Genomic DNA, 11,287 nt, shown 5'->3' with positions numbered 1-11,287 from the left:
TCTCTTTGAATGGCTGAACAATTCATCAGTGCTACGCATGCGCTTGACAGTCTGGATGGGAGCCCCCTGCTCGCCATCCTTACTCATGACATATGCATTGAGAAGCTAGTGTCTCATAAAATACAACTGGATTGCTTCATGTAGCTTTTTTTTTTATAAATGTTTAAATAAGGCAGGAACCAATATGAATAAAATATCATTAACTTGCTTCTCAAATGCAAGCAATCAGATCAAACATAAAACATGTTTAGATGAATTTGGGAAGTCCATCCCCTGTGAATAATGAAGCAAAATAAAGAAAGACGAAAAGGAAAAATAACACTTGCTAATGTCAAATCACATTTTATTCTAGACCAAAAAGCAAGTAAATATTTTTAGTAAGTTTGTGCTTCTGGTGTAATTCTGTATGGACATACCTGGAGTTCAGTGGGACTTACTTTGGTATAGGAATGGTTTTGTTGTTTATTTGTCCAGTCGCTTCCGACTCTTTGTGACTTCATGGGCCAGCCCACGCCAGAGCTTTCTGTCGGTCATCAACACCCCCAGCTCCCCCAGGGACGGGTCCGTCACCTCTAGAATATAATCTATCCATCTTGTCCTTGGTCGGAAAATAAAATTCATAGTAATTGAACAAATGTATGCTTCAAATAGAAATACTTAGGTGAATCCTGTATATATTTTTCCTTATTGATCGTAGTAAACTCCTCAATTCAGTTTTTTAGATTAGTTTAAAATATGTTTATTTAGCTGTGCAAATTTAGGACATTGCCCCAAGTGAAATGACAAAACCTTTGGCCCAGGGCAGCACTCTGGGTGAGAGTCAGTTCCCAAATACCAGCACAGTATCACAACAACCAGGACATGCAATCTGGGGGTGCCACTAGGCACATTTGGCATGTTGAAAGCACGTTGTAGGTACTTTCACAAGATGGCTGTTATAGATGGATTTGCATATTCACAAAATGATGTCATAGCAGGCATGGCTAATCAGCACCTGGAGGCAAATTGAAAGTTGCTTCTGATTAATCATCTCTTCCCAGGATGTTCTCTGCCACATCAGCTTTATCTGTTTTTTGTTTTGTTTTTTGTACAGCTTGGCATATTTCCAAACAAAAACTAGGTTGCAGCCACCCACCATTTTCGGTTTCTTGGAATGACTGTGGGAGATTTGTGGGATTCAAAGGCATTTATGGTGTAGTGAATGGGCAAACCCACCTTCACCCCAGCAAGGCATGGAAGCCTTTCCCTCTCTGACATTTACACAGCCATTCACCCAAGACCGCATTGTATGTAGACATCCCAATCCCCAGATCCCAGATGTCTGACCAGATAAAAGGGGAGTTTGTATGGCCTGCAAACTCCAACTCACAAGCCAGGGAGTAAGAAACAAGCCTGGACTTGTCCAGCAGATTCTCTTCAGCCCTGTACTTTGTGGCTGAATCATGGTTTACAAACCACAGTGACTAGGTTCATACAGCATGCTAAATCAAACCACACAATGACTTCATGCAACTAGTAAACCCACCCTTAGGTCCTGGTGAAGAGGAGGTAGGATTGAAAGGTCATTCCAAGGCTGCATAGTTCAGGACCACATTGTACAATCCTATTTGCATTTGGCTATAGGCTCCTGAGCACACGTTTACAGTTTACTTTCATCTGTGAAAAATACAATTATGTAATTAAGGCATCCAAAGATTCCCCCCGCTCAAAAAACAACAACAAAGTGAAATGAAGATATAAACAATTAGGCCAAGTGCTCTTCCTCACTAGGGACTTACATCTTCGTAGCATCACCGAGCCACTGTTCAGGAAATATAAAGTCTGAATTCATTATTTTATATCAGCAGAAGAAGGTATAAATCATTAGTGATTAAATGACCCAAAGAAAGGTGTTGAGGGAGAACTGATCAGCAGCTACAATACAAAATCCAGAGTAAAAGTTTCCCTTGGAGCAATGAGTACAACAAACTTCCTTTGACGTTGTATCAGCAATTAGCTATTGTAGTGATTCTGATATTGATATCAAAATGACTTAAATAAATATAGGAGAGTTGTTTGCCAGAAGTAATTAAAAAAAAAACTACTTCTGGCGTTAACAAATGTAGTTCCTGGAAACTCAGTCTAAGAGTAAACAGTGTCATGCATTCCTTCTTGTAAAGCCATCTAGTATACTACTAAAACTCTCCTATCTGTAATCTTTAACGGGGCAAATGGTACATTTCGGGCAAAACACGTTCAACCAAGTTACCTCAAATGGGCTAACTTACAGAATGCATCCAAAATCCAGGACCCATGACTCCTGTGGAATAGAAATTTGGCAAATTTTATAAAACATTTTATGACATAAAAATCATCATAAAACATTTTATGACACAATACAAAATGTCACAAAACATTTCCTGTAGTCAACTCCTGATGTTTGACAGTGCAATACAGTTCAACATGGGCTACTTCCAAGGCAGATACATGTCTTGAACGTCTCCCTGAATTTTTAAGAACTTTTCCAGTACTTTAGAAGCACTGCCATTGTTGAAGGCATTGAGGAATCTGGTAAGGAGATATTCAACTCCTTTTGCTCCACCTCCCTCCAGCAAAGTGGCAAGCAGTTTCAGTCGAGGAGGACGGGGAAGAGGCTTCACCAGGACTGTCCTGAGGGTCATGAGGGGATGGCAAATGCTGCAAACCTATATTACGTGTGGGAAGGGAGGGAGGGAAGGGAGATGGGCAGGGAGAGAGGAGGCAGCAAGTTGGAAGTCACTCCCACTGCTTTCGTGCCCTTGGTCATCCTGTTTCCCTGTTTAGGTAAGGAAATATCTCTGAAATCATGACCCAATGGGTCACAGGTTGTCTAGTATTACTTAAAATCCTGGATTCCAGAGAACTTTAAAATCAGTGTTAGAGAGAACACCTCCTTAATTACATAAAATTGGTAAAGTGAGGCTGTTAAAACAAGGATAAATAAAACATATATGGTTTCTATATGTTTTATTTGGGTCTCTGTTATGTTCCAAACTGTCTGACTCATATAGCATCTGCCTGTCCAACTATGCTGTCCAGAAGCGCATGCTAATTGAGCTGGATGTAACATTAGCGGGATGTAAAATTGAAATTATCTTATTTCAATGTTCCCCAGATGTACATGACTCCGTAGAGCAAGAAATCCTCTCCTCTCTCTCCTATGTCTCCTTAGAGGAAGGGTGTTGAATATAGCCCATCTTTTCTCTGAGTGCTAAAGACAGCTTTTAGGGGAGTCTGATTTTTTGACCCACAACAAAAGTCTGTGAGGTGGGTTGACCCAAGACAGTGTAACTCTGGGAGCTGCACCATTGAGAGGGATCTCCCCAGTCCATCTAACACCTTAACCATAATATTCACAATTTCACTGTGTTCCCTCAGATTCTTAGTAATTCTTTCAAGATCTTCAACTGCTAACAGGCATTTAAATCCACTGGTAGGGTTGCTAACCAAACAGGTGAAAAGAATTTGGTTTGGGACCAGTTACCAGAAAAGCAAGGGAGGGGCATTTTTTTCATGTCATGCTTCTCTTTTGCATTTTTAAAAAACGTTAGGTGACATTTACATTGGTTCTGAAATGGATGTTGCCAGACTTCTTGAACCTCATTTTAGACTCTTCCCAAGCCTCTGACTTCACGTTCTGAACCTCAGAGGCTCCTGGAGGGATCACAGAACCAGTTGTCTCTGTAGGTAGGCCCACTCCATGGACACAGAAATAGGTGTGAGAGTGTGTGTACTTTCCTTAGATATACATAGGCTAATGCCCTTTATATCACCACAGATTATTTTCAGTGCCATAGTAGAAGAAATGCTGTGCATAAGTTGGATGGTGTTTCTTTTCTTTTGTTTTGTTTTTAATCCTCCAAATGGAAGTATACTGTAGATACTTAATCAGCAGTTTTTCTTGCTTCCAGGTATTGTGTAAACATCCGTGTTATTTCCTTGCAGAATCTTAGCTTCTACTGTTTGCTGTGTATTCTGGTTGGTCTGCCTGGATTAGTGACACATACAGAAAAGTAGATAGAATAGGCTCCTCTGAACAAGGCTGATCTCACATTTGACAGGACACTTGGCAAATAGCCCTTGGTGGCTCTCTTCATCTAGGGCTAACCCTCTTAATTCCCAAAAGTGAGGGGAGCTTACCTTCTACCTGGAAAAGCAGTGGTCTCTTCTTCCTCTTCTTCTGCTGGCCACCATTTGGTTTGCTTGCAATACCTTCGGTTTCTTGTGGGAAAAATCAAATGGCAGCAGAATTGTAGTTCCTGAGCAGTATGGAGACCAAAGAAGTATTAGTCTAGGGCGGGGATCCCCAAACTCTTCAGCTCATTGACCCCTTCATGAAGTTTCAGATTGTTCATTGACTTCCAAACATTTATTATATGAAAATAATTTTAAAAATACTACTTTAACTAATAGTACTATCAATAACAACAGCAACAATAACAACAATGGATAGTCCCATGGACCCTTGGGAGTTGATACTGACCATTTTGGAGAACCCTGGTCTAGGGGGATTTATCAAAGTGCAGTATCTACAATAGCCTGCCTCCTGAGATATGGTAGTTCATGCACTTAGACATTCAAAATATATTATATTGCATATGTTCTATTATATACACAATTATATTAAATGTATGACTGCTGCCAAGGCAACTATTTGTAATGGTATGTGGGAATGACCTTGGGAGACAGGTGGAAGAATCACAGACTAGGCAATTGCCCAGCAGCCTTGCCTGCCACTACCACCACGTAATTAAGGGACACGTCCGCCTCGCCCCCTTCCTCATCTCCCCCCATTGTTGAGGCACAAGTGGAAGAGGCTGCCTCCACTCAGAACCCGCTCCCGCCACCGCCGCCTTCTGTCCCCCTCCCTGCTTTCTCTCGCTTCCTTCACCCCGCTGGTATATGAGTGGTTTATAACCGCGAGCCCCGCCTGGGCGCACCTCATGCGGCACTTCAAGAGGCTGCAGGAGGATCCCTCAGCCGGAGTTCAGCAGAGCCCCCTTGGAGAACAACATCATGGTGTGGAATGCGGTCATCTTCGGGCCAGAGGGAACCCCATTTGAGGATGGAATATACAAGCTTACCATAGAATTCATGGAAGAATATCCAGACAAGCCACCTACCGTTAGATTTGTGTCTAAAATGTTTCATCTGAATATCTATGCAGATGGTAGTATATGTCTGGATATTCTTCAGAATCATTGGAGCCGTACCTACGATGTATCATCCATCTTAACATCCATACAGTCTTTACTGGATAAGCCCAACCCAAACAGCCCAGCAAACAGCCAGGCAGCTCAACTATACCAAGAGAATAAGTGGGAATACGAAAAATGAGTTTCTGCAATAGTAGAACAGAGCTGGCGTGACTGTTGACCATGGATGATGCAAATGAGCACTCTGATGAGGAAAATATATGTATGAAGTATCTGAGCCCTCCTCCTCCTCCTCCTATCACTGCATTTACTTGGAAAGCAAAACTAGTCATCGTGCTGTTGCTGCCCGCCCTCACTGGAGCTCTTTCTCTTTGGACATCAGAAAAGCCACCCTTTCCCATTTCCCCTTGAGGTCAAATGTACTTCAGTTACTTGTAAAAGAATTACTGAGGCTGAATTCCACCACTTCCTGTGGGTCTACCATCGCCAGTCTTAGGGGCAGTATTGTGCATTTCTGTAGTGTACACTTAAGCTTTTAAACATAATTGTGTTATACACAGTGATGCTTACGCGTAGCTTGATTTTTAAAAAAAGGATGTTTATATACAATATACCTTTTTAACTATGACTTGAGTGCTGATCTGTATAAGGCTGGTCATTTAACTGCTGGTATCAACTTCACTGCATCTGTGAGTATTATATGGAAAAACTTACTTCCCTGTGCTGTTCTTCCCTTTCTCCCAAGCCTTCTTTTTAGCCGTGTGGGTTTTGCAAAATGGATTCCATGTCAAGCGGGGGGGGGGGGTGTTGATCTCTGCTTTTATAGGTCAAGTGCAAGGTGATTGATTAGCATTGTGTGTGGACACAAACACGATACATGCTTTCCATAGCAGCTTCAAAGGTATTAGAATGGCTAGTCACAGACTAGGCAGCTGAGCCTGCAGAAGCAATGGGGGCACAGTAAATGTCTAAGAAGGAACCCTCCCTAGTTTCTTGGACTGTAAAGGTGGGGGTGGGGCTGAGATGTATTTTCAGACTTGCAAGATTCTGTCAATGTAACCTTATAATAAAGATAGAACTAGTACTTCTGGGTGTGCTTTTTATCTGGACTACTTTGCAAGGTTGACATCAATCTTGCAAGTCTGAAAGTACATCTGTTCCTCCCCCCCACCTTACTTTTACAGTCCAAACTAGGGAGGATCCCTTTTTGTTTGTTTATTTGCCATGCCCCCATTGCTTCTGTAGGTTCAGCTGCCACTTGTCTGATCCTTGTCTGGTCTGTGGCTCTTCCACATGTCTCCCAAGGCCATTCCCACATACCATTACACTTTGTGCTAATTTTAATCTTTTAAACCCTATGTAGCCAATTTCCTGAGTATGTCAAGAAGGACCATTATGCCCAAGCTTCCTTTCTGTGGTTTCAAGATCTATAATAAAAACTATGTTGGTTCCTGACTCAAGGGAAGTAGGGCTGTTATTTTGTGGTGTTTGCAGGGTAACAGGATGTGCTCAAAACATCTTTTTTTCTGTTCACCATGAAGTTCCAAAAAGCCTTTTGTCATTCGGCTATGTGTCTGGGAATAGTTGGACAGATTTACTACAATTCATATGTAGTTTTCAAGTATCACTGTTTGAATTTGGTTTAAGATTTGCATTTCATTCACATACATCTTCATTCCAAAGCAATCTGGAAGTATTTTAGAACATACAAAAATACAAGGCAAAAATGCAGAGCATCTGGGAGGGCCCTGCTTGTGATCCGACCGGCTGGTTTGGCTCAGGGTGGTGGCCACACAGTGCGGTGTTCCTACTTGTCAGAACTCTCTCCTAAGGGACAACCAGTAGCTCCCATGCAGTCTTCTTCTAGACAAGTGAAGACATACCGGTTTACCCAGGCATTTGTAAGATGACAGCTACTTCAGCATTAGTCTTATTTTTAGACCGCCTTTCAGATTACTTTTCTTTTTTTTAAAGTAAACCTTGTTTTAAGTTTTATACTATACTGTTATTTTTAAGGATTCTTATTTTACCATTGATGGTTTTATGTAAGATGGCTTTACTGTACTTTTATGAGCAAGTCTTGGCACCTCCAGGAGGAAGAGGAGGAATATTGAATCAAAGCATTCATAAATTGTATTTCATTCACCACACCTACTCTTAAAGTTTTTATATAACTAATTTAGTACTGTAGGAGCCAGTTTGGGGTAGTGGTTAAGGTACCAGGCTAGAAACCAGGAGACCATGAGTTCTACTCCTGCCTTAGGCACAAAGTCAGCTGGGTGACTTTGGGCCAGTCACTCCCTCTCAGCCCTAGGAAGTAGGCAATGGCAAATCACTGTGACTGACTGCCATACTTATTTCTACCAGCAGAAAAAATCAATGATATGAAATGACAAAGGAGAATATAAGGTTATGATAGTATAAAAGCATTCAAAATGTTGCAAGATGAGTTGGAGAAATTAAAACCATGGAGGTGAATCCAGTCTTTCTCATGTTTAGTGTAAATCACTGGGCAAAATTCAGCATCTGCAGCAGAATTTTCCCTCTTCTTCAATCTCTTAGCTTTCCAGAACAGATGATAAGGATGGAGAAAGATTACAGATGAGAAATCAGCCTTCACCCTATTCTACTAACAGAGGCCATTCCATCAAGAGGAGTAATTAAGTGGCTATATCTCATTAAACCAAGGGTCCCAATGATTTTTTAAAAGCCACACAACACATTACTCTGTAGCAAATCCATAGTTTTCATTTTCTCCAGCTGACAGTTATTGTAAAGTACAGTTCTGGCTTTAAAACCTTTATTTTTCCCCATCTACTATATGCCAGTTGATAGAAGTTTGGAAAGCACAGATAAAATGCCTTACCAGCATACAGTATAACAGATGAATCAGTGGTCCAAGAGTTCAAGAGTATTTTAAAAACAAGAGCATTAGTAGAGACTGAAACTTAGAGGAAAGGGACAAAATATACAAACTGTTTATCAGTGTTCTTCCTAAGGCTGAAGGAAGTATTTCATCAATTGTCTTCTAAAAGTGCTTTGGTGTATAATACTCTCTACCCCTGTGACCCTTATTCATTCCATCCGTGGAATTTCAGCTTCTACAAATATCCTTAACTTAGAGTGTGGGAGAACACAAGGTGTGTCTAACACATAAAGTTCCCACTTCAGCAATCTCAGACCTATGAAAACTAAGATATTAGAGGCACAGAGCCAACATAGTCATGCACAAGGCCATTGTCTCAAAGAATTGTTTTCAAAATAATCATTATTCCAATTCCCATGAAGGGTAGAGCCTTATACAGCCAAAGAACCTATAGTATAAATTGCTGTAAAATAACAAGATTGGGTATCTGATAGCTAATCCAGAGTGCTCAAACTTTTGTTAAAATAGTCCACCTTAGCCCCTTAAAACTAAGAGGAGTATAACACAGCTTTCATGTTTTGTACTTGGAGTATTCAAGCAGGGACTGAAGAAGGTGCTATCCAAAAATTAACAGCTATTTTTGTTCCCATGTCCCCCAATTTTCTTTTCCTGGGCACTTCCAGGGTTGGATAACACCCAACAGTTTGGGTACCTTCATTAGCCACACCATCAAATACAACATCTAATTGGTTCAGACAGTTACCACTCATACTTGAAAAGTTCTCTAATGTGTAGAATCATAATATGATAGAGTTGGAATGTCAAGAAAGGTCATCTAGTTCAATCTCTCTGAGATGACCATCCAACTACTGTTTGAAGATCTCCAGAAAAGCAGAACATCATGTTTTATGGCAGCCTGTTCCACTGGCTAATAGCTCATACAGTCAAGACATTTTTCATGATGGCTACCTGAACTCCCTTCTATGTGGTTTTAACCCATTAGTGCAGGCACTGCCATCTGGGGCAATACAGAATAAGTCTACCCCCTATTCTGTGTAACAGCCCTTCAGCTTTTTGAAGACTGCTATCATATCTCTCCTCAGTAATTTTTTGTATAAGGTAACCATACCTTATCCTTTAACTGTTCCTCATAGGATTTGATTTTCAGACCCTTCATTGTCCTAGTAGCCCTCCTCTGAATTTGTCACTGTCCTTGAATAGTGGTGCCCAGAACTGACACAGTACTCCAGATGAAGTCTGACCAGGGCAACAAAGTCTTCCCATGTTCTGATGCTATGTTCTTGTTAATACAAAGAGAAATTTGTGAAGCTCTGACTAGTCAACCAGCAAAGCCCTTTTAGTCTGTGTTCACACAGAGTATGTCAACCTACAGGTATGTTTAGCTTAACTTTGGTTTATTGGACAATTTACAGTTGGCTAGGTTTGCATGTGCTAAACTGTAACCCATGATTTACAAGCCATGATGGGTTGCTTCATACAACACACTAAGTGACAACAAAACAAAAGTGTCTTTATTATAACTTAATGTGATGTGTGAACCCAGTGTTATGGTATCTTCTGATTGGCAAGCAAGACTGATGAGAAAGAGGAAGAAGCTGTGGTGCCAATAAATGCTGCTACTGCTGCTAAAGGGAAGTAGGATAACAAGGTGCACTAGAAGATGGCAGCATTTCTGGATCTCCATGTTGTCTATTCCCAATAACAGGCATGGGCTGGCAATTAAGGGCTGGCTCTGTACTCATCAGCATCTATGGAAAAGAAGAAGCCTCCAATATTTTTTTGCAGCAAATACAAGCATGATTACAAAATTATCTCTTTCTCTATAGTTACAAAAAAAGCTCTCTTTTTTCTACTAATATTTTCTAATCATCAAAACCACAAATCAAAGTTCATTTTTTTTGTTTCATGCAAAAAGTCAATAAGGAGTTTTCCGTCAGCAATAAATGTAGATGCTGTCTTTTCTCTAATCAAAGAGATCAGTTTAGCCATCTCTGCAAATTCCATCATCTTCACCAACCATTCCTCCATTGTGGGTAGTGCCAAACCTTTCCACTTTTGAGCATATAATATTTTTGCTGCAGTTGTCATATATAAAAACAAAGTTCCATGACTTTTTTCCAGCTGTCTATCCATTAGTCCCCAAAGAAAAGCCTCTGGTTTCAACTATACTTTCGTCTTTTGAATCTTCTGAATTAGCGTATGTATTTGTATCTAAAATTTTCTGGCTTTTTAAATGTCCACCAAACATGATAAAATGTCCCTTTGTGTTGTTCACATTTGCAGCATAAATTTGAAGTACCTTTATACATTCTACACCATTTCTCTGATGACATATATCAATGGTACATTATTTTATAAAAATTCTTTTTAAAACTAGAGCATAATGTAAATTTCAAACCATTCAACCACATATTTTCCCATTGTTCCATTTGTATATTATAACCAAAAATTTTAGCCCATTTTATCATACATTCTTTCACTTGTTCTTCTGTCTCAAATTTCAACAAAAGTTTACACATTTTAGCAATTACATGTTCATCCTTTGTACACAATTCTATTTCAAATTCAATCTTACACTGTTCAAAACCAGAAAATCTTTTATCTACTTTAAACCTTTCTGATAGTTGTATATAAGAAAACCATTGGCAAATATGTCCTTGTGTTACCAGATCTTCTCTTGATTTTATCTTACATTCCCCTTGAAAAAATTCTAGTATATCATGATGAGTTAACCACATATGTTTACCTATTATTTCTCATCTATAAAATGCTTCTTATGCTGAGAGCCATAAAGGTGTTTTCAGACACAACTGTGTTAGATTTGTATTTATTCCATATTTTCAGAATGGCACATCTAAATAATGATTTTTAAAATCTACATCAACCTTAGCTTTATCGTACCACAAATATCCATGCCCCCCAAATCTCAAATCATGTCCTTCTAACTCCAATAGCCTTCTGTTTCTCAGCAACATCCACGCCTTCATCCAAAGTAAACAACAAGCAGCAAAATATAACTTCAAATCAGGTAGATCCAATCCTCCTCTTTCCTTTGCATCTTCTATTACCTTATATTTAACTCATGGTTTTTTCCCTGCCATATAAATTTATATACATATATCCTTCTGCCATTGTTTAAATGGTGCAAAATAGGTATTGTAGAAATAACATTCTAAGTAAAACATTCAGTTTAATCATGGCAATTCTCTCCAGCAGTGACAATTGT

At 39.7% G+C, this 11,287-nt stretch overlaps 1 protein-coding gene across 1 annotated transcript; it reads left to right on the top strand.

The window, feature by feature from the left end:
- Positions 1-4,949: 4,949 nt before the first annotated feature.
- On the top strand, positions 4,950-5,592 carry LOC134490069 (ubiquitin-conjugating enzyme E2 A-like). Its single transcript, XM_063292956.1, has one exon. It carries the CDS (start codon positions 5,035-5,037, stop codon positions 5,353-5,355), a length of 321 nt encoding a protein of 106 aa, XP_063149026.1. The 5' UTR covers positions 4,950-5,034; the 3' UTR covers positions 5,356-5,592.
- The last annotated feature ends 5,695 nt before the right edge of the window (positions 5,593-11,287 follow it).

This window comes from Candoia aspera, chromosome 1, assembly GCF_035149785.1.
Source record: "Candoia aspera isolate rCanAsp1 chromosome 1, rCanAsp1.hap2, whole genome shotgun sequence".
Classification (NCBI taxonomy): Eukaryota; Metazoa; Chordata; class Lepidosauria; order Squamata; family Boidae; genus Candoia; species Candoia aspera.
This window is presented reverse-complemented; position numbering and strand designations above follow the sequence as displayed.